The sequence below is a fragment of the Monomorium pharaonis genome, chromosome 6, assembly GCF_013373865.1.
Source record: "Monomorium pharaonis isolate MP-MQ-018 chromosome 6, ASM1337386v2, whole genome shotgun sequence".
Lineage (NCBI taxonomy): Eukaryota > Metazoa > Arthropoda > Insecta > Hymenoptera > Formicidae > Monomorium > Monomorium pharaonis.
In genome coordinates, this window is record NC_050472.1 from 8,497,116 (window position 1) to 8,520,884 (window position 23,769).

Below are 23,769 nucleotides of genomic sequence, written 5' to 3' on the forward strand. Positions count from 1 at the left end.
TGGATAGAAGAGAAGACATTTATTTATAGGTAATCTATCTTTGGAACTTCAAGTATTTTAACTAATCCGAACAGCAAGCTGAAAGTCTACGCAGATGTGTTAGTTTTCTAAAGAAAACGTTTAAATTATTTAAATGAAATTCAAAAGATTCTTTCCTTTCACATCTAATTATTTGCCGTCCAGAACTGACACAGATTCATGATCGGCCAGATAAGCAGAGTCCGCGATTAATTACGCATGCAATCGCGTCATTTAAGTTCAATCACGCGAATTTAAGTTTACCAATTAACTTGGGAGTAGGATAGAGGTACGCACCCGAGGACGCCGTGAAGCCGGCGTGCATGGCGTACCGCGGCGCGGCCATGTGCTGGGGATGCGGGGTTGGCGGCAGGGTCGCGTGCGACGGCGGTACCGTTGCCTGGGGATGGACCGTCGCCGTCGGTCTCGAGAGTATCGTGTCGATGCCGTGAGGATTGCTGCCGACGGAGGTGATGGAGGTTGCCGGGCTGTGCTTACCGCTGCCGGTGGGTGACGATTGACCTTGCGTGATGGTGGACAACGGCACGGTGATGCGCGGCAGTTGGATGCCGCCCTGTTGCTGCTGGTGCGGCGGATGATGCTGCTGCTGATGCGGCTGCTGTTGCTGTTGCTGCTGTTGATGCTGCTGCTGCTGTTGCTGCTGCTGCTGCTGCTGTTGCTGTTGCTGCTGCTGCTGCTGTTGATGCTGATGACTCCTCTCCGCCATGGAGTGCAGCGCTGCCAGTGGCTGGCTACCGAGCATGCCGCCCCCGGCGGCGCTTAGATTGAGAAATTGCAAAACATGGGGCGCGGCCGCCGCGTGGAAGTCGTGGAGCCAGGGCGGCCGCGGGGGCGGCGGGGAATGGCTCGAGGCGGGCGGCGGGGAGCACGAGCCCAAGGAGGAACCCGCGGACGAGCTGCGATCGCCCTGGTCCAGGTGGTGGTTATTGTTGCGTCGGTGCGCGTCGCTGAGCGACGACGACATGTTCTCGGCGATCTCGAGCCCACCGCCCTCCGGCGTGGAGCGCGATGGCGGGTCCGGGCACGGGTCTCCGCTGTCGGCGCAGGCCTTGCCGCTGGTCAGAGAACACACCATCTCGCACCACGCATAGTTCGGTAGTGAGCGAAAAATCTTAGCCGGTGCTTAGCCGCGCGCTGGAGGATGAGGCGTGCGACCGCCTCGTAGTCCTCGCGCGCAAAAGGGGATGATCTCGCTCTCAGGGGGGGGTGGGGACCGGCCACCGGGGAGCAAGTCCCGCGGGGCGATCGGTTCAGATGTTCAACGTCGAAGTAGTGTAATCACACGGCGACGATTGCCTCACTGTTCGTTTCGCTTGAACGTTCGAACCACTGACGATGACACAGGACACGTTCGACACTTACCGCGATCGCGACCGCGAGTCCTCGCACTGTCCTCGAAGGAGGATGAAAAGGAGGAAGAGGAGGTGGAGGAGGAGAAGAAGATGGAGGAGGATGTTCCGTCGCTCTTTCCCTTCTCGTTTCGTTTTCTTCCGTCTCTCACCCAGGTCAATCACCGATCCCCATAGTTTCCCGACGGATCACCCGATGACGCGTCGTCTGCGTGACGCGATGACAGGCTGCCGACGATGACACACGTACCGCGCGAGAATGGCGATCGATGAGAAGTGGAGAGAAGTAGTCACCGCACACCGTGAGGAGCAGCCACCGGTTCGCCGGTTCCGCGCGATGTCATGGAGAACGAACGATCGGGGAGGGTGATCAGTGATCATGAACTAGTCTCGGGACTAAACTGGTGTCGTCTATCGACGCGGGTGGTCGACACGCTCGCGATCAGGAAGTCGTCGTCCGTGGCGCGCGACGGTACGGGGTCCACCTCGCCGAGTGACTCGCCGCGTCGCCAAATGGTGTGCGAGCAGGGTGCATCGGGCGCGCGCGCTCTCTCTCCGGCGGGAGATCGAGTCTCTCTCCCGTGCCTTCGTCCTTGCCCTCGTCCTCGCGCGCGCGTTCCGGAAACTGCCGCGGCGGAGGGAGAGATAGGTCGGCCCTCGACGCGAGTCGATTGGCGTGCCGTCCGTGGGTCGTTTAAGTGCCTGGGGGCGGTACCGCCAGCGGATTGGTCGGCCTGGTGGTTTTCCACCGGAAGGAGAGGTGTTCCGGGCGGGGCCTCTCAATCTCGCGTTAGCTTCTTGTTAAGCGTCTTTCATTGTGTGTTTAAATTCGTAATTTATGATCCCGACTGAATAAAACAAGAACTTGCTGGTTCGCTCGCTCGCCCGTACGCTCGCTCGCTCACTCGCTCGCTCGTACATCCGCTAGCTGGCTGGCTGGCTGGCAGGCAAGCTGGCTGGCTGGCTGGCTGGCTGGCTGGTTGGCTGACTGAGCCTCTTTGGCTCTGAGACTGGCCCCGTAGTTTGCTCGACGACTGGGCACCTCCGCACGACTACGGTGACACTACTGTCTCGATAACTCGCTTCCTTCCTTCCTTCCTTCCTTCCTTCCGTCATTCCTTCCTCGCTACCTACCTATCTAACCGTCTCTCCTACCGTATCTCTTCCCTTCTCACCCCCCTCGCGTATACCCATTTAGCTCTGTAGCTTTCCCACCCACTCGACTGCTGTTCACCACCTACCTACTCTTCGACCTTTCAGCCAGTCGAGTACGCGTAGACGGAGCAAATCGAGTTATTCGCTGCCGATGGCCCATTTGAAGTCTGTGCCGCCGCTCCCTCTCCCCCCCCCTGCCCGTACCATAACGTATGTATCCCGATGCACGTGTCAACGAGAATTCGGTTACTTCATCCCGATGAGCCATCGCCGCGTCTCTCGGCACTCGGCGGTGCGGCTGACATAACTAATGTCAGATGAACTCACGCCGGATCTCTCCGACTCTGGCAGCCGACCAATGTAATGCCGGCCGTGCCTTCGTCGCTCGGTTCCGCTCTCGTCTATTGGATCCGCGTTTTAGACTCGCCTTCGACCGAACGGATAATTTACGGCGGCTGCTGACTGCACTTCGCGCTCCCGGTCATTAAGCGCCGCGTTGGTGGGGTGAGAGCGCGCTGCTTCTCTCTCTCTCTCTCTCTTTCTCTCTCTCTCTCTCTTCGCACTCTCCTTTCCTCCCGCACACTCACGCGAGAAGGAGCTCTTCCAGGTCGACGTGCGACCGTATAATCCTCAAACGAATTCCTCGCAAATTTCCTCCGCTCACCGTATGCGAGCTAAATATTCTCAAACTTGGAGCGGGTTTTTCCCTCGGTTCGAAATTTTTTACCTTCACGTTTTAAACGTAGATCTTTCCGGTCTTACGTGCTTAAAACGCTTCCGTAAGTGCGAGATAAAATCTTGCAGAATGGAATGATAACGTTTCAGTTGCAGCTACGATATCTGACTCGCAACATCTTGCCGCGAAATTATTACTTTGGTAAAAAAAAGAAGAAAGAAGAAAAAGTTATTTGAGCGAGAGGGTAAACTCGGCTTCGACATGAAATGTGAGGGAGACGCGCGAAATTTTGAAAAATCGCGAATGCACGTGAGAGACGGCTGACATTTTGAGCGACAGTGTACGTCCGAACGCGCAGTAGCTGCATCATTAAATGCGAGCGTGCCGAGATCGATCGTTTAAGAGTAATTATGCTAATGCGGCCCGATTATGATGAAGGCTCGAAATAAGCTTACAGGGTATCATCATTACCACGTTCAAATACGTGCGTATTATTAATAATGAAACAATAATGGATATTATTAAAGCAGCATGACGCAATAATAGCCGGCGAGCAGCGCAGTTGCCAATATTTGTTGCACCGTATTAATCACCAGTCGCATTAATATTGCACTTGCGCACGTAGGAGGCTTTTGCAATCCGTTTCGCGCTATACAAATTGTTATGCCTAATTCGCAAGAAAGCTCTTCGAGCAATTTTCGCAATTTCGGAAATTACGGACTACCCGCTGCCGCGGAACGTTTCTATTGTCCGCCGGCCCGACGATCCTCTTCTTCGCAAAGTACGTATTTCCGTTGTAACCCTCGATTTAATTATCATGTCGATTCTTACGCCCCGGCGAGGGGCAACGGGCGTAAAACGGGGAAAAGGGCCGGCATTCATCCGAGGTGGAGACCGAGCGGGATTTAAATCTATTTTATTTGACCCCGAAGGATCGCGGTCCTTTTCCATGGAGAGGCGACTCCTCTTTCAAGAGCGGGACAAGGGCGAGGAAAACTCTCGCCGTCCCTCTTTCCGCCTTCCGGCCGCGCGTCTCTCTTCGGACGCTCCTCGCAAATTATGTAAAACACGACCGGCAGAGGCAGCGACAAGTATTGATTCCCATCGCCGGGATGTTTTACGGGCGCGTATTATTTTCACCGGGGACGATTTTGTTCCTCGGTCCGGCCGCTCGTTTCCCGTTCTGCGCGAATTCCTCGCGAGCGAAAAATTCGGTTACACCCGGGACGATCTCTCCCGTGCCATATAACACAGATCAGACGTGGAAAATTATTTTCCCAACGAATGCGCGTTCTGCAGATGTGTATAAATGACGCGCAATAAAGATCCGACGGAACGGAATGGATTTTTTTCTCAATTAAGGATTGTCCGCGTGATGCCTTTACATTTTTTTTTATTCTCTATTGTTTTTTTTTGTTTTTTGTTCATGCAGACCATCTCGTTACGTTTCAGCGTTACAGAATTTAATGATAATAAAAGTTACGCATATGACGATCTTTTTTTTTTTTTTTAAGTCCTTCGTGTCTCTTCTATGTAATATTGAGATCTTTTTCCTCGAATTATCAATTATTCTCTATGCCATTTCTGTTATTAAGTGAGCCAATGTTTGACGTGTCGATATCCGGCGCGAATCGAGTGGCAATAAAAGCATTCTTATTTAAACACCGTTTCGCAGGATTATTCGGAATAATTTGTTAGACCCGATAAGCGCACGCCATATGCCGCACGCAATCGTGAAATATTAAATCCTAGTTGTCCCACGTATCATTGTGCCGCGTTGCCACGGCAAGCTTATCAGTCAAATATACCTCTCTTTAATAAACCATGCAGTATGAAATATATCACGTGAAAGAAATTCGTTATTCTCAGCAAATGAATCAAAGTGATCCGCTACTATTGTTATTCTTACACGGAGGGAATTTTTTTTCATAAAATTTATCCTGAAAGGTCACGGTAGCCGTGGAATAACATTACGTTCAAAGAATTTTATATGATTTTTTCTGGCATTACCACTACGCGTATTTTATGTATTTTAACACAATAAAATATAAAATATGTTTTGTTAGTTTTAGTAAACTGTACAGTCAGATGATTTCAATGATTTTAAAATATGTTTATGATTCTTTTAATTGTTTTAAATATCCAAAAATTTTGAACTAAAATCTGTTAGGATTTTCAAAGGACAATATATAAATACATGATTATATTAGTATTGTTATAGTTTCAGTTTTTTATTGGTAATATTAACGAAATCGTTAATCAGTTTGTCAATATTATGAGTGGCGCAGCGATGTGTAATTATTTCACGATACGTAAGCGTAGAGAGCTAATAAAGGATGGCGTACTATATTAAAATACAAATGTTTAGCGCTTCTATACTTCCAGTTTATTTGTTTTATGTATCCCATCTCTTTTCGATATCGCGATAAGAAATGCAAAGGTTTCTGAAAGTTTGTTTTTCAAATACCATATAAAAACAAATATTTTATTTTTTTTTTTATTAAATAAACTATAAAAGCAACAAAAACTTTATTAAAATAATAGTGAATGCTTGATAAATTAAATTTTTATTAGATACGGCATATACCGAAGTTACCTAAACAAAAGAAAAAAAAACAACTATGTAGTCGACTGACTGGCTAAATTCCTTTATTAAGTTAAATAATTACGACGTTTCGACCATGGGATTTGGTCCTTCTCGAGTGATTACAAATTAATTAATTGCGAGACTACAATCGTTACAATCGTTGCAAAATTTATCGTTTCACCATTGACAATGAAACACAATTGTTTGTAAATTCGCTGCCACGAACTTTTTAACGATTGTAGTCCCTCAATTAATGATTCTGTAATCACTTGAGAAGAACTAAATCCCATGGTCGAAAAGTAATTATTTAACTTAATAAAGAAATTTAGCTAGTCACAGTCGACTATATAGTTGTTTTTCCTTTGGATTTAATTACTGGCGACAATAAGCTGGTTTTTTATTTTCTAAACAATTCAAATTGTCTTGTATATTTCAAAAATTCCTATTGTTATACTCATCGTAATATTTGATGACAGATTGGCAAGTTGTTTTAAAAGCTTATCATCACACGTGATAAAATTCGTAGCAAATTATAATGAAGAACTTTTTCCGCGTTATACTTATTCACTCTACTATACTTATTCAGTCTACAAGTATACATCCGAGTAATTTCGAAGGCGGCTTGGGCGGGCCAAACAGTCGTGAATACTTCTTGACACCTCGCATAATCGCTTTGAGATACAACGCGTGCTCGGGACATAAATTTGTCGTTAAAAACTACGCCCATTATTCGGTTCCCTTCCTGCAGAAAGTCTCGCTATACAAACTCGACTGCTTGTATTTCCCGAAGTCCCACCCCTTAACCCTCCCTATCGGCGACTGCCTCTTCCTAAACCCTCTCTGGTGTATGGACCCCCTTCTTCCTCTCTCTCTCTCTCTCTCTCTCTCTCTCTCTCTCTCTCTCTCTCTCTCTCTCTCTCTCTCTCTCTCTCTCTCTCTCTCTCTCTCTCTCTCTCTCTCTCTCTTTCTCTCTCTTTCTCTCTCTCTCTCTCTCTTCCATTCTCCTTCTCTCTTTCTCTTTTGTTATCCCTTCGGTTTAGGGTGGAATTATTATGCAGAGAGACCAAAGTGTCCCATAAAATCGCGCAAATTACACACCCCGATGCGTGTCTGAGCTTCATCGTAGTGATTAACTGACAATAACGGTGAAAACCGGCGATTCGGCGGCGTCGATTAATCGGGTATTTACCGGCGCAGGACCGCCTGCCGAGGACTCTTTGGCGATCGACGATCATTTTAGGGTTTTACGTGTGTATCAGCTGTCGTTGGCCGCTTTACCGCGTGACGATGAGTTAATTTATCGGAAGATTAGTCTCGATTAAATGCGCGCAACAGGGAAGGCGAGCATTTATCCAATCGCAGGTAATCATCCGGAAAAAAGTAGTCCCGGAATTCGAATTCCTTAACGAATCATGAAACTATCGTCGTCGTCACTTCGTCAGCAGTTCTGACACAAAGGCAGAAGGGGAAGGCGCGCTTAATCCGGTAAGTTCTTACACTCAGCATAAAAAAAAATAAAGTTTCCGTCACCGCAAAATGTATATTTTTCATTGATCCAAAATCCGTACCTATCTTTTATACAAAGGTTATAAATTTGAGATAAAAATGTTTTATTAATTGATTTCTTAATTAAAAAAAATACCCCGATAAGCTTTTTTGGTTTAATATTTCTTTTATTTCTCTTTACTTAAAAAAAAAGTTTATTAAATTTATATACATACACGCATAATGCTCTTTAATATTAATAAACATTGACAGAACAATCGATAATATATAATATATTAGTTAATAACAATAAACTTTTGACTGGAGTCAAAATCACAGATGATGAGATGATTATTCATACAAAGAAAGGGAACAATTATTTTCAGATTAAAAACACTTTGCATTAAAGAAATAAAATCACGTTCGCTATTTCACTCGGTTCTTTTTGTTTGTTTACTCAACAGAAATTAGATCTTTTTTATTTGCTAAGTATTTTCATCAGGCACACACATCCACACATTTCTCTCATCACATAGAAACCTTTTATTGTCCGACTGGAAAAACATCTCGCTCGGATAAGGCTTATTATTGCGTATGCCTTGCACTCCCTCGTCGAGACATAAACGCGGAATTAGCAGACCATTCGTACGCCCGACCGTTCGTACGGCAGCCACTGAAAATCTTCATCTACACGCGGAAGGAACACGCGGAACACCTTCCTCCCCCCGTTACCGTGTTACTCGCTGCGGCACGGCTAATTCGTATTCGCGGCACGGCCGCGCGTCGCATGATCACGCCGTATGGATTCGAATCCGAAACGCATCGAAAGTTCGCAGCGTCGTTTTGCCGCCACGTAACTCACGGAGGATACGAAACTTTTTCGTAGGGTACCCCCCCTCCCACCTCTCCCCCTCCCCCCCGGGCGGCCCGATAATACGTTCCCGTCGAACTTCGGAAACAAGTCGCTCGGAAAAGGGCGGCCGGTGAGACACGATCGCCGTCAAACGTGATTTTTTCTCTCCCTCCCCCTCCCCTCTCCCCCTCCCTCCACCTAATCGATTCGCGATTATTATTTTCGCAAATCGCTTACAAATGGCAGTTTGAGAAGCGCGAGGACGGTTCATTCTTAATCCGTTGTTGCATCCATTGTTGCATAATACGTGCGTGCGATGCCGAGAATTTAATATGATGAAGGGTCTAAAAATGGCGTCCTCAAGAGAAAGGGTCAGACACAATATGATGTAGGGAAATGATTAATTTTATAATTGAGTAAATATAAATAGTTTTATTGATATCACGCATTATAGAGAGTTATTTGGTTACTGCCAGTAATAATTGAGAAATAGTTAACACAACGTTTTGGCCCTGGCTTTGGGCCCTTTTCAAGTGTCATAAAATGGAGAATGATAAATCAGAAACGCATGCTTAAAATTAAAATGAAAAAGTAACAATTTTACCAAATAAATAACTGTACATCGCAATTATTGAGTCTGACAATTATTGTGCTTCAGTTATGGCAATTTAATTTAAATCTAACTACATTAGTTAGATACGTAAGTTTGCTTCAATAATTACGATGTGCAGTTCTTTATTTGGTAAAATTAATTGTTACTTTTTTATTTTAGTTTTAAGCATGCGTTTTTCATTTATCATTCTCTATTTCATAACACTTGATAAGGGCTTAAAGCCAGGGCGAAAACGTTGTGTTAAGTGTTAATTAAATAAATAAATGCCAGTTAAGCCTTTAATTGTCACGCATTACATTTTTTTCATGATACAAGATCGGAGTAATTACAGACCAACATGGACATCATGGATCAAAGGGATATTCTAACTGGACGATTTCTCGATTGGATGTAATAGATACGCGCCCCGATTTTCCCGAAAATTTTACGAGAGTTAAAAGGACATGAAATTTATCTCAACTGTCTAATACTAAATGTCCCGATCCTTCGGTATAGTTATGTACTAATTCGCCATAGGACAGGGCTTTTGTCCCGCCCTTTAGTGCAATACATAAATTTTTCCGCCAAATACACACACACACACACACACACATTCAGACACAAATATATATTGTACCTATAACATATAATAGAACATGTATTATGTACTTTTCAACAGGCATTTCCTTCCTTCCGCGCGGCGTCTCATCTCCACGTATACACATCTCGGGAGGGCGGCCTCGGTAAGTGCGACCTAATTTTACGGAACATCGGCTCTTATTAATGACTGCGACAAAAAGGCGCAGGGCAGGTGAAGGAAGAGAGCTATAGCTCGGCGGCTATCGGTGAAGAAGTCATTTCGCGCGGCGGACACCGGGCCCCGGGCGCCATTGTGCGCCTTGCGACTCGTCACACGCCGATGATTGCATTATATTAGGCGTGCAGAGTCGATCGCTCGCCCGTGGATAATCCGCATCGCATCGCGCGGCGGTCCCGCGCGCGCGGCAGTTATTCCCTTATTCATCCCCCTAAAGCCCCGTAATAGCCCCGTGCTTTTTGCCGCGCGGGATCGCCTTTGCAGTTCGGCTGCATATGGCCAATATTGTTTTATTTCTGCCCCAGACATTACATCGATCGACTGCGTCGTAAAGATGTCGATTTCGCGACGGACCCACGAATATGACTTTTCGAGAGTCGATGGAGGGGGGGGGGATGTGGAGCGACTTTTTTTCTCGCGACGCGGTTCACCGGGAGAGTTTTTTCTAATTTCGGCAATATTCTTTTATTCCTTTTCTCATTTGTGACTAATATGAAATCAACTTTTTTATATTACAAACCGTTGGCTAATTTGAATAACAGAAGTGGATTTCCAATACGAATCATATTTGTCACAATGATCATGTGAAATAATGGTTCTAATCACGACTCGCGCAGCGATGTTGTTAATGAGCCATTTTAGCCCTTCGGGGAACCGTATCGCATAAGCGTCATAATTCATCGCCGTGTAGACGACAAACAATAAGGCAGACTTCGCGAAAACACGCGGTAATGCCGAACCGAATAGACGTGTATATTGTTACACGAGATAATTGCGTTAATTTGAAAACGAGAAGACTCGTTCGGCGCAAAGAAGCTTCGCAGAAATTAATACGAAACCGGCCGCTACGAAGTACGGTGAATATAATAATAGAATCACGACGGTCCGAAGTGCGTATGTACACGCGCTTAACTCACGCACTTGTCGTGCCAGGAAATGGATTGACACTATTGAAGATAAAGCTTACGTTTGTTTTCAATAAATATTGCATTTTAAGGGTAAGTTGCTAAATATCGGTCGCCTAAATTGCGCCTCGTCAATATTCTATACTTTTACTTAATGTAAGCAACGTTTAGTGACAAGCAAATGAAATACATAAGAAATGAGTGCTAAAGAAAGTTTATAGAATATTTTACATTCATTGTACATCTAATTATAAGGATTAAATCCATATATTAATTTTTGTCAAATTTTTTAACACACTATCACAAATCTTATTATAAAATGTTATTAATGTAAAACTGACAAATGACAACAATAATAATAAAAATAATTTATTACGGTGTCTTTATTTTTTATTGTTATTTATTAAAGATTTTAGTTTATTAAATACATTATTAATAAAATATTAATTATTTATATATTTTTTTAATTACTTTAATTCGTACGAAGTTGTGCTAAATCGTATCTTTTGCAACATGATGCAATAATGCATTGATTTGTTATTGATGAAGATTAATTAGACACTTAAACAGTTACAGTTACCTGAAACATCGAACTACAATTTTGTTTGCGTAAAATTAACATCAAATTGGAAACAAGAAATGACTTGAGTGATACGCACTCGGTAACTTTCTCTTATATTATCGAATGTACATTGCATGTCAATACTGATTGCATACAAATCGTAGAATTATTAAAACGTTCATACCTGAAATTTTGACAAAGTGCCATCAAAGAGCATTAATACGTGGAGTTTTTACGCGGCGTGCAGCGTATTATCGGGTGAAACTCGTTGCGATTTTCAATGGGGCTGTGGGCACAATGACGATGACTTCTCCAGCGGCGCAGTTAATGCCGCGGGAATAGACAGCGAATATGATCCGTCTTCTTAAAACACTATTCGTCAGGGAATAATTCGGCTACCCTCCGCGAGTAAAAAGCTCATATTTTACTGCGGGAACAAAACGTGTCTCGGGACGACTACCCCTTGTGCGAGAGGCCACCGGCACACGCACACAACGGCGCGGCCGAGAATCGAGATCCTCTCCCGGATTTAGCCTGGGTATATAGCCCTCTCGACTTCAAAGGATTAGGACGCGGAGGATGCGATAGCAGGAAGCCCGGGGAGGTGCAGCGTTCTCGTTCACGGACGCTCTCTTTCTCCCGCGGCGAGTAGTTTTACATTTCGTCACATTGTTGCGCCGACATTTATAAATGCTTGCGGTCCAGCGGCAGCCGATTATGATGATTATATGACGGGCACAGGAAGCGGCGGGGGGAAGGAGGGGGGAGGGGACCGGAGACGATGCGAGCCGTGATGCCGATGGGACGAGTGTGATTCAGCGAAATCAATGCGTCTTCAGAAATACTGAAACGCCTGTTAGTGACGCTTCATCATTTCGCGATAATATTCGCGGTCGCCGCGCCGATTAGCTGGGGCCTCATCGTCGCTTTTGAATACGGCGTATCCGGAGTCTCTAACAGCCGCGCGTCCTCCTTTAAAAACGTATTATCCGCCGCGAAAGCGATCCGCCGAATAATATTTTAATGAAATTCGAATTGAGATGGTCGGCGTCATGTTTTCATTTCATAAACAACGCGCGTCGGCCGCTGAGGTAGGTTAACACAAGTAAAACGTTGCCTTACGCGAAGTATAACGACGAGTGAAATTACCCTTGATGTGCAGAAAAAAGATAACAAATGCACCGCTAATTCAAGCGTGTAAAAGAATGCCTTAGATGGGTAATTTAGTTTTTCCAGGTTAAAGTAACAACAAAACGTGTCAAACTACGCTGTATTTATTGTAAATTTATATTAAATTTTTTATGTAGTATTATTGCGTGTTTTTTACAAGAGAAACTAAATTATACAAGTGAATGAGGAATTTATTACACACTTGGATTTAGAGTGGCAGGAAAGATGCCTTTGTTTGTGGAAGTTTCGTATAAATAGATGCGCGTATGAACGAGAATATACATAATTAATTTATCTGACGGAGTTAATGTAGTTAACTATTTGCGTTTGCAACTATTTGTATTCGCTCCAACGAGTAAACAATTAATGTACACAATTAACATACAGATTATTACACGGCTAATTGCTGCTGAATTTTAAGTGCAATCGGCCATTTATTGATATTGATTCGGTCGGTGAATCGAGTCGATTCTGTAAATGAGAATTACTAAAAAGCGAATTATGTCCCTCGCACATTTGCATTTCGCATTTTTATATCTAAGGTAATAAAATATGATTTAAATAAATACAATAAATAGCAATGAAATATTTCGTAACGTAAAAACTTATTGAAGATTACTGTGCGAATAACCAGGAATGTATTTTAATGCATTCCTTTTTATTTAATAAAGTCGAGTTTTAAATATTCATATTTTATTTAAACGAATAGAATGTTTATGGGAAGTCCTAGACTGTTTCCAGCTAGAATTAAAAAGGAATTTCTTTTACATATATCGTCAAACGGGGGATAGAGAGGGAGTTATTGTGCCAATATTGGCATCACCTCGCTCGTCATGTTTATGCGATAAGCTGAAGTATCTTTTCGACACGTGAAAGATATTCGATAACGATACTATGCTTCAAAACCGATATACAACTTAAACCTTTGAAGTGTGTGAAAATTAAAAAGATTTCAAACCTGACGTATGTGCTTTTTAAATCTTAAATTTAAATTCTTCATAAACAATTTAATTATTTATCTTTAAATACTTGCCATGGATAGATTTTTTACATTTTGAACAAAATTGTGTTTCAAGTAAGGAAGAGTTGAATGAATGCTTATTACTTATAAGTTATTTTTTATTATATTTTCTTGTTAATTTTTTATTTGTTATTAAAAAGAATTTGAATTGAAAATTGTAGATTGATATTTTAGGTACCATAATGTTAATTTTTTACCATAGTTGAGTAGTAATTAAACAGTAGTTAAATAATAAAAAAGTTAATAACTCTTAATTTAATTTAGTTAATTTTTAATGATTTAATTTTTAACTATAATTAGTTATTTTTAAATTAATATATAAACTTTAATTTATCAACTATTTTTTCTACATTTAAAAATTTATATAAAAAAACAAAAAATTTAAAAAAGAAAAAATACATTCTCACATAAAAACCATTATTTCTTTGTTATTTTATATTTAATTTACATATAAACGGTTAAATAAATATCATAAAATGTTCATTACATGATTACATTATTATCAAGTACACAAATTGATTAAAAATTAACAACAGTTTTAAAGTGATTGATTTGATTTTTAAACCATTATTAACATCCACAAAACAAGATGTAATTTTTATTTTATAACTTATATTATTTATTTCTCTTCTATTTCAGTTTCTACCATTAAATGTTGCTTAGATTAAGTAAAAATATAAGATTGATGAGGTACGATGTAGATGACCGGTTTGACCGGATGAACGCACTTAGCAAAACTCTCCCCTACAACGACTGTCTACACTACAACTCTACACTGAGAAAGAAATGTTGTTAATTTGACTAAATTTTTCAACTTGATAAAATTTCTTTAGTTCAAATATTTATTAACTTAATACAATTAATAAATACATAAAATACTTGAACTTTAATTTAACTATTTATATATATTTGAAATACATAAATAGTTGAATTGATGAAATTTAATCCAGTTGAAAAATTTAGTCAAATGTTTTTTTTTTTATTGTATATTTGTGATTTTGATAAAATTATCTTTGCTAAAATTACAAACCCTAAACGACGCGCAAATACCAGATGCACTTGTAAAAAAAAAACCAACTTCGCGGTAATCGAAACTATCGATTCCAAGATCGAACAATCGGCGCCTCACAATATCGTAGCGCCATTAATGGTATACTGGTAATCAGTGCTTCTTTCCTACGGCCACTTTATATCCGCGGCTGTAAAACGCTTATACGATCCGCCGTAAAAGATCGAAACGCATATATTACGCGAACGGGGTGTATCGTATACATCACGCGATACACACAAAACACATACGACCAGCGGGATCGCTGGGACGTCGTTTTTACGATCAAACTCCATAACTACGTCCGACGGAATTATTTGAATTTCCCAACGTTTCAAGATATTAAAACGCCGGCCGGAATAACCGTGGCTGTCGTATTAATCAATCGCCCGCGTCAAATCCGTGGAATACGGATATTCAAGCGCATATTCAAGTTCCACGCGGAATCGGTTTGCGATTTATCGGCACCGTTTTAGCGGCGCCGATAGTCTCGCATCGTTTCGACATTAACGGAGTTAATTGAGACGAACCAATTTTGCACCTTCAGCGGGATTAACACGGTCCCTCCGTGACAAAAACGGGAGGTGTGTCGGTAAGAATACACCGACTTTACTTTTCGCTATAACGTTACGTGGCTGCACAATATTATTTTACTTCCTTTTTTCTTATCGTACAATTCTCCCCCTCTAAAAATAAGGAAGAACCATGTCGAGGAGGCTCCATAATACGGAATTGATAACCGACAGCAGGCACCATCAGTGTCAGCGTCCATTCTATAATACAGGATAATACATAATACATAAGTGGAGAACGTCAAAATTGACGTTAATAACCCCCGGGGAACAGGGCTTTAACGGTGTCGTCGTTCGCCGTCCGCTTTCGCGCCGCGAGCGGAAAAGTTATCCCGTCGTGGGAGAGACGGTTCTTTAATTTCGCCATCATGAATACGCCGGGCGAACTCACTCGGCTTCCGTGCAACGTCGTCGGTTCGGTCGCAACCCGTTTTTCGCTCGCAACGCCGCCGCCGCGCCGTGCGTGGACGCTCCAACCGTACGCGCTGTAGCCGTACGTCACGCATCGGAGATGTTAGGTGTAAAAGCGTGTGCTTCCAGCGGTGTGCGTGTCGCCACCGGCCACCAGATACGTCCCGGTGAATGGACCTATATAACGCTCGGATGCTTTCTCCATACGCTCCACGATGACTGATAGACCGAGGAAGGACACTGACTTAAGCCTGTTTGTCGGCCCTTACCAGCCCCGGAGCAGCTGTATCCCCTCCCTCCCCCTCATTCCCCTCGCCCCCTTCCCCCTCCCCCCTCTCCCCTCGCGTTTCTCGTTCGTGGCACCGGATCCTTTCATGGCCCCCAACAAAAGCGGCTGTCGTATTTGGACAGCATTAGCGTTAAATTTGGTCAATGAAATGGTTTAACAGGACACTGCCGTAGAATACGGTGCTATAGGGAGGACCTATACCTTTGATCCGAGAGAATTTCCCGTCGCGGATACGCGACTGACACGATTGTGTTGTAACAATCGGAAAGTGAAGCGCGACGGTGACTCCTTTAGCTCTATTATACGAAATGCGATTAAATTTAATTATATGACGTTACGTTTAACGCGAAGAAAATTTCTCGTGACAATTGTCTCGCTCTTTCCTTTTTTTTTTAATTTTTTTTATTTTTAGAAGAAAAGTCTTTTGGTAGTCACTTTGTCGTTTATCGCCTGCGAAGCGCGATAACGCAACGATGATTCCGACCGCAGCCCGTCAGCGAGACGGCGGTGAAAGTAAGCTATTAATCATGCATGCAACCGTACACTTCCGGCTCGCTATGAGCACAAGAATAAACGGTTCGTACCGAGGAGCATAATGCGCGCTTCGCCTCCGACTAATTAAGAGCTCGCTCCTCGCCACTGTATGCGGTTATTTCAATTAGCCACTTTTTCTCATCCATAATCGGTTACAAAGGCAAGAGACTTTAAGAAGGTCTGATAACTCCAAACGAATAACTGTGACACTTATTGAATTAGCGACACCAACTAATTATTTTAGTTTCCTTTTTCTTTGAATAAGATATCCTCTTCTTAAAAAATGTCACGTTTTATGAACATATCCTGAGGAAAGAGAAGGAATTTATCCTTGAAATTTTATTCTTTATGATTTTATTAAATTATTTTTGCTTCTTATTTATATGTCGCATTTTTAATATTTAGCATTGTTTCTCATACAAAAAGTTTTGTATATTCTTTATTTTAAAAAAATTTTTTAGAAAAATAACGATCAATATTTTGTATACAATAATAATAGCAATGTTAAAGAATGGCAAATTTTATTTGTTATATCTGTATTTTGCCTACTGTTTTTAGGAAAATAATAGATTATGGTTTGTGTAAAATCTAATATTTTTTTCTTTTAAAAGTAGGAAGAGGAAACATTATCAACTCTAAGATATTTTAAAAAGCAATTTATTAACGCAAGAAATTGTTACTTATATAACAACAGAATTGATGAATCTCTCTCCTCTCAAAAAAATTCTGGTTACAATCATGCAATGGTCAAATCGAAATAACATCAATATTAAAAATGATAATTTGCGAAAGTTAAATTGCACCTTATCGAAACAAAATTTACACGGTCCAGAAATCATTCTTTTCAAAGCATTGTAGTATTAAAATAGCATATAGCATAGCAAATTCGCGATAGTATATTTAAATGAGAGGAGTAATTGGAGTTATCTGATGGTCCCAGACGCTATCGTATCGCCATGTTTTACTGTTATTACCGAGCATTGTCTGTGCATTGGGGGGAACGGACACAGTAGGTCTCCGCGACACTTAAAAAACAAAATTCACGCCGTTAAATCGAGCTGTACGATCGCTATCTACCCATCCAACAGCAAATCTCGCACCCGCCGCAACATCCCTTCCGACATGGCGGGGAGAACATTTGAATTCTCCTCTCTGCCTCCGCTCCTCTCTCTCTCTCTCTCTCTCTCTCTTTCTATCTTACACCGTTGTTTATATGCCGATTTCTGACAAGGGTGCCAGGATTCCCGACTCGAACAAATATCCTAAACAAACTCGCCATTGCCTATTATGCACAAATTTCATTTGCGCGTGTGTCGGTATGTACGCTATTGAAATCGATGTAAGATATGAGAGATTGACAAAAGATTAGGACGCGCTCTTTATTAATGACAATAAAATTAATCATTAACTATCATATAATTTAATTCCGAAATATTCTCCGACAATTATGTGGCTTCTGAAATCGAAAGCAAAAGTTTTTGAGCTTATTATGTGATAAAAAGTTTAATTTTTATGATAAGAGAAATATCGCGTGATTCATATCATCTTTTCTTTTTCACCCTCGGAAATATTTTAGAAAATGAATTTTCCCTCGTCAAATATGATACTTTTGCGTTTTGCCAAGTGGTATCAACCACTTGGTCAGTGGAATAAGTGGTGCCTCTGTGGTTGGTTTAAAAACCAACGTAACGTACACACGGAAAGTGTATAATATACCCTTATTACATGGGAATTCAATTATTACGGATGGGCAATCATTCATCGGCACCCCCTCTGACCGAGGCGACGCCTGGATTTGCCACGGCGCAGCCGCTGTTATTATTATTTATCCAGTTTATTAATTCCCTAATTCCTTAGCGTGGCGCGGCCGTCCCCGGGCGGACGCGGCGGCGGCGGACGCGCCGCGGAATAAAGACGGGGCCCTAATGCATCAATGTCATCGCGAGCAACATTGTTCCCCGGCGCAACGACTCGCGCGCCTAACGACGTATTTATGACGTCACTTTGCGGCTTAAATAATAACCAGTCGGTGATGGATGGCCGCGGTGCGGTGCGGTGCGGCGCGGTGGCCGCGTAGAAAACCGACATCATTATTGTGACCGGCGGCGAGGGGGGGGGAGGGGGAGAGGAGGGGGGCAGAGCTCCGACCGCGTGAGGTTTCCACGGCGGATTCCTCGCGGGCGCACAATGCGTCGCACGGCGAACAGATGCAGCTAATCTCGCCGTATTAGCGAGAGCTCGATCGCGTCGATCTTCTCCTGCCGGTCCTTGTGTCTGTCCTTCGTCCTTCTGGCAGCCCGCAGGGGCACGCCTCCGATCACCGTGCGTGCGCGATCTGGGGTGTCCTAGATCCAGGGAACCATCTTTCACATATTGGCTAGCGAAACGCTAACAGCCTTTAAGGTATTTTAGCATTTACTTGCTATTGTTGTGCAAATTAAGCCATAACCGTTCACGTAAAAGTTTCTAAAAATTTTAATTAAATTTATTACTTTTCATTTTTTTTTAAGTACAAACATTTGTTCTAAGAACTTGAGAGTATGCTCGTAGATTTTTTAGAAATTTTTTACTTCAAATAGAAATAAAAAAGTAGTCAGAAGCGAGACACCCATGATTGGACCAATAAAATATGTATCTTGTTAAAATAGAGACAGTTGACCTTCACTTTATATTATTCCTCTTTTAATTGATAAATTTAATAACTCTGCTTTAACGATCATTACAAACGAGAGAGGTAATCTTCGCATTTTTACAGTCTCTCTAAAGTCCGAATAAATTATGGAACACCTGTTTACATACGCATCATATTCTCATAAACCCTAAACCAACGAAACCCGTACGCGCGACGGAAGAGTACAATCCCTCCGCAGCGCGGACCACTACAAAATATGATGTACACTCGTGGAATTCTACTACGGGGCCCTCTGGGCGGGACCCCGGGACAAAGTAGTCGGCCGCAGGTTCATTACGATCTCGACAAATCGTGTATATGTGTGCCGGGAGAGCACGGAAATTCCCGTATGATTTATAGCGCGTTCTCGGTCAAGGAGAACGGAGTGTCGAGTAATCTGGTCCGCGGCGGATCGACCGAGAGCGCCACCGACCACGAAGAGATAGAAAGAGGAAACGAGACGTCCCGCGCATTGACTCGCGTGAGGACGAGGGGCGAGAAAGGGGGGGGGGGAGGGGGGAGAGGAGAGCCCGTTCTCTCTTTCGCCGCATCCTGCCTGTGCGCGTCTTTTCTCGAGACAAACGGACAGGACCGGAAAGTGCGCTGCCACTTTTTCGGTCACGGCGCGCGGCATAGAAACGAACGGAATCCAAGCACAATGGCCCAAAAGCATCAAATTAGGCGGCGCAGGTCAACTGCATGGGCGTCCCGGTCCCCTCGTCGGTTCGTGACTTTCGGCCGAACTCGAGCCGGCCCGAAACGACGACGATGACGACGACAGCGGCGGCGGCGGCGGATCTCTATCACGGCGCGGCGCGGGGCCCAAAAGCCAGGGGTCCTACCCCCGTCCGGATATAGGGTTGCCCTTATAATGCCATAATACAAATAAGCAGTCAGTCAGTCGAAGTCAGTCGCTGCTATACGCCCCAGCCACGTATTGCCGCGCCGGTCTATTATAGTTCTTGATCTCCGGCCATTATGCGTTCTGCCTTTCTGTGCTCTGTCGTTCCCCCTTCCCCCTCCTCTCCTCCGCCTCCTTCTCCTCTCCAGCGGACCCCCATGCCTCTCCTGAATCGCGCTGCAAAGTCACTCGCAGCGAGAGCTGTACTACTACTACGGTGTGCCGTGGTGGCAGTCGTCCCCTGCCTCTTTTCATCCCTCACGTAAATGTACATAAATATACAGGGTGTTCTATACATCCCTTTGATACATTGTACTCGAATGATGTGATCTCCCGGACGAATTTGTAGGTCTTTGAAGAAAAGATTTTGTTTAAAGAGACCGTATTATACCGTTTGAAATTTTTGGCTATATGTCTTTGTATAAGTCTTAAATTAATGTTCTGTCGATAGTTTCGTGCAACTGATTCTACTGATTCTATTCTTGTGCAATTAATTCTGTCTTTATTAATTTCTCCACAACTCGGTCGTTGAGCATTTAAAAGTTTTATTAGCATCTCGCCGTTCTGAGGAAGATCTAGACGCGGCCGAACATCCTCTCTGCCCTCACAATTCAGCACGGAATAAGTGGAGCACCCTGTATAAGCGAGCGCTACACGCACACAGCGAGTTCCTCTTTGTGTGAACGGCCTCTGCAGAATCCCTTCGCTGTGCTTTCGGATCATCGTCGGTGGTTTCGCATTGATGTCCCTGCTCGAGAGCATCACGAGCAGAAACTGCGACATGTTTAAAGGCCCCCGGTTGTTTCTTCAACATCCCGGTTCTCACGTTGTTCTTTGTAATAGCGATCCAGAGAGAGAGATTGCCCTGAGCTGGGTATCATTGGGGGATTATTAGCTTTCCCTTTATCTCATCAAATTTCCTGGCATTTAGAGCGCTTGCATTATTTGCGCACAGATAATTACATTGTCTAGCGATGTGTGTTATATACTCACAGTTATATGACGGTTATATTGTTAAGTAGGAAATTATAATTAACAGTTATATAATTTTTAGTGTTTGCTGGGATAAGTAGTCATTCTTTTACATAAATGACACACAGGTAACGAAACTAACGAAATTAAATATTAAAAGTTGCAAAGATTTGAAAAAAAAATTAGTATAACGTAACAGATACTTATTAATTTTAATTGGTTTTTACAAGCTGGCCTTATGTAGTGACACTCGCTAGTTTTGTAAGTTGCTACTTGTAACCCTTAATCGAGACAGCACGACAATGTGACCTACAGAGTGGCGCGGTTGTTGACGGTAATTAGCGTGCTGCGAAGTTTTCGCAGATCGGAAATCGAAGCTCGCGGCTGTTTAGCTCGCACACTTTGCTCGCGCGGATAAAATTAAATGAAAATTCATGCTTTAAAGTTTATAATGGAATCTACCTTTTCGCCTTTTTTAACGAGAAACTTTACAAGCCGCGGCTGCTCGACACGGTAATGCCGGCGGAAACTTATTTAAAACTCCCTGTGTTTCGATATATACGTTCTCCCCCTGTAATACCCTCAAGTACACGCGTGACACGGCGTTAACTTGGGTCTCATTTTTTACGTAATATCTTGTACGGAGTGTTCTGGATATTCGCACATTTCTTCCGATTACAGATTCCTCGGTAAATTCGAGCCGGACTTTTTTTTACAGCGAAAATTGAAACAGGTGTTTCGCTATGCGTTTAATTTTTATCCTCTCTTTTTTTATCTTTTAATCCTTAAATTGAAAATTACATATTACGCAATAAAAAATGTTTTGAAAATTAACTAAGCATTCTAATGAAATATTTTTATGTTGTAATATATTTAGATATGGTAACGATTAATTTAATAACGATTATTTAAACATTTCTTAAGAATAGACGATCGCATTTATTTTGCAAGAGAAATGAGACAAGACGTTCCGTCGACGATCTTTCATCACGCAATTCATGGCGCAAAACCTCCAATTTCCGCGATACATTAGCCTCACGGCGTAAAATGCATCCACTTACGCAGGAGACGCACCCCTTTCCCATCCTTTCGCCGTGACAGACAGGGATGGAGATGGGGTAGGCAGAGATCTATCGGAGAATTAGTGAGATCTACAAGTTGCACCCCCGCGAGTGAGACAGATAAATAGAGAGAAAGAGAGAGAGAGAGAGAGAGAGAAAGAGAGAAATGTTACGTGGGGGCGGACTTAGACTACCGGGCTCCGAGTGCGGATTTTCCCCCATCTTCGCCCCGGTTTCACGGACGGCTCTCCTCGTCCGCTCCCCCGCCGAGAACCCTGCCTCTTGCCACTCAACCCCCCGATACCCTTGTTTCGCTCTCGCCGATTTAATCCGGGATTCAGCACTCAATTTGGTGCGTTACACGGCGGTTTGTATGCCCCGACTCGCCTTACCCGCCACATCCGCTACACACACCCTCTCTCATCCTCCTCTCTCTTTCTCCGTGCCACCCTCCCGCACGTATTACCTATCTACCCTCCGCACACACGTACACGGTAACCCGCCCATATCCCGGATCGCCTCGTCTCTTGTTGCCACCCCGCTCGCCCTCTTTCTCTCGCGAATGGAGACCGTTGTATGCCGCTTATCCTCTTTTACTCTTCGTCCTTTCTGCTCTCTCTCTCTCTCTCTCTCTCTCTCTCTCTCTCTCTCTCTCTCTCTCTCTCTTTTACTCTTCTCATCCTCTATTCTCGATTTTCTCTTCGCTCTGTTTCCTTTCTCTCTCTCCTTCTCTCTCTTTATCCTACATCAGCGTCTCTTTGTCCTTCTCTTTTCCCCTTAGTCGCCTCTCTATCCCCGAGAGCAGCCACCCCCGCTTCAAGCTCTTCTCTCATCCCTCTCACGCTGTCCCGAGAGGGAACACTTGCCGACGCTCCTGATGTTTCCACTGTCCGTCTCCCCCCTTCCGCTCTCTGCCGCCACCGACGCAAACGGCGTCGTCACCACCACCGACGTCGCTCTCCCATCCCCCTCTTCAGCGACGCTACTTGGATCCGACCTACGTTTTTCATCTCCCCCCCTCTCCTCCCCTCTCTTCAAGTGAGAACGCAAGCGAAGGCGTCGTCGTCGTCGTCGTCGTCGTCCCCTCGTTCGCATTTAAATTAGATTAGATAAGTTAATCAATGCGGTATTCAAAGTAAAACCCGGGATTTCGTGTCGGCCGGCATGAGCGAACTGGCGAATCGAGAGAAGAGGGAAGTAGGAATTATTGGCAGATAGAAGCGCGATCGTTCGATCTCGCGTGGGGTCCGGATGAAGGAAGGAGACGGAAGGGCTAACGGGAGGTTGGGCGGTCGGGTGCACGCTTTTACTTTTCCACGTATCGAACGGGGGAGGGGGAATCCCGCCCGGCATATATTCGTCACGCTCGCTTATCGAAGTTTATAGCGAGCGATCGAGTCTCGTCGCGACGACGATGGCGATCACAATTCGCCGAGCCGAACTCGTCCTTCCGAGGATCATCCGTTGGACACCAAGGATACCTCGAGGTACCGTCAGTCACTGTCAAGGTCGTAATTTTGGAGGGTGTTGCGATTGTTCGAGAGATTTCATCGGTCGCGCATAATTAAGATGAAAAAATAATGCGCGCTACGATTATTCGGCGTACAAGTCGGTAAAGTCTCCATTATTTGTTGGTTTTCTCTCGTCCCATAATATGTGTATAATTCACGCACGTGAATTGCAATCAAATAAATTTAATAAATCTATCGATTTCAGTTCTTAATTGTTAGAGCGCGAGATGGTAAAAAATTCCGATTATTCTGCTAATATCGGGCATTTATAAGAATTCAGACGCGTGAAAGTGGAGACTTACAGCGGGGAAGGTTGGAATACGTTCGGAATTTTTGATAAAGCTGGAAAGAAATCCAGATTCATTTGGCCGGCTGCCCTAACGTGACGCCCCTTTTAATCACCAAGAAATGTCTACTAAAAGCACTGGAGGCCACTCGAAAACATCGGGACGACCCGCAACTTTAATCTTTCCCCGCCGTTAGTGCTCTACCAGTGTCTGGATGTTCGTTCCGTTTAAAAGTCATATTTGTTTCATAAAGGGAACGCGCCACGGGTGAAAACCGCACGCCGCCACCCCGATTTACGCA

General features: G+C 43.7%; 1 protein-coding gene and 1 long non-coding RNA gene across 2 annotated transcripts in view; one reads left to right on the top strand and one right to left on the bottom strand.

Annotated features, from left to right (window-relative positions):
• The window catches only part of LOC105838436 (homeobox protein Nkx-6.1), a 54,528-nt gene extending 48,032 nt beyond the window's left edge, over positions 1 to 6,496 (bottom strand). The window contains exon 1 of the mRNA XM_036288187.1: positions 316 to 6,496. Within this exon, the coding sequence (XP_036144080.1) occupies positions 316 to 1,114 (799 nt within the window). The 5' untranslated portion in view covers positions 1,115 to 6,496. The remainder of the gene's footprint in view (positions 1 to 315) is intronic.
• LOC118646006 overlaps positions 1 to 10,755 on the top strand; it is a 64,592-nt gene extending 53,837 nt beyond the window's left edge. Inside the window, exon 3 of the long non-coding RNA XR_004963637.1 lies at positions 9,416 to 10,755. This is a non-coding gene — a long non-coding RNA (uncharacterized LOC118646006). The remainder of the gene's footprint in view (positions 1 to 9,415) is intronic.
• The last annotated feature ends 13,014 nt before the right edge of the window (positions 10,756 to 23,769 follow it).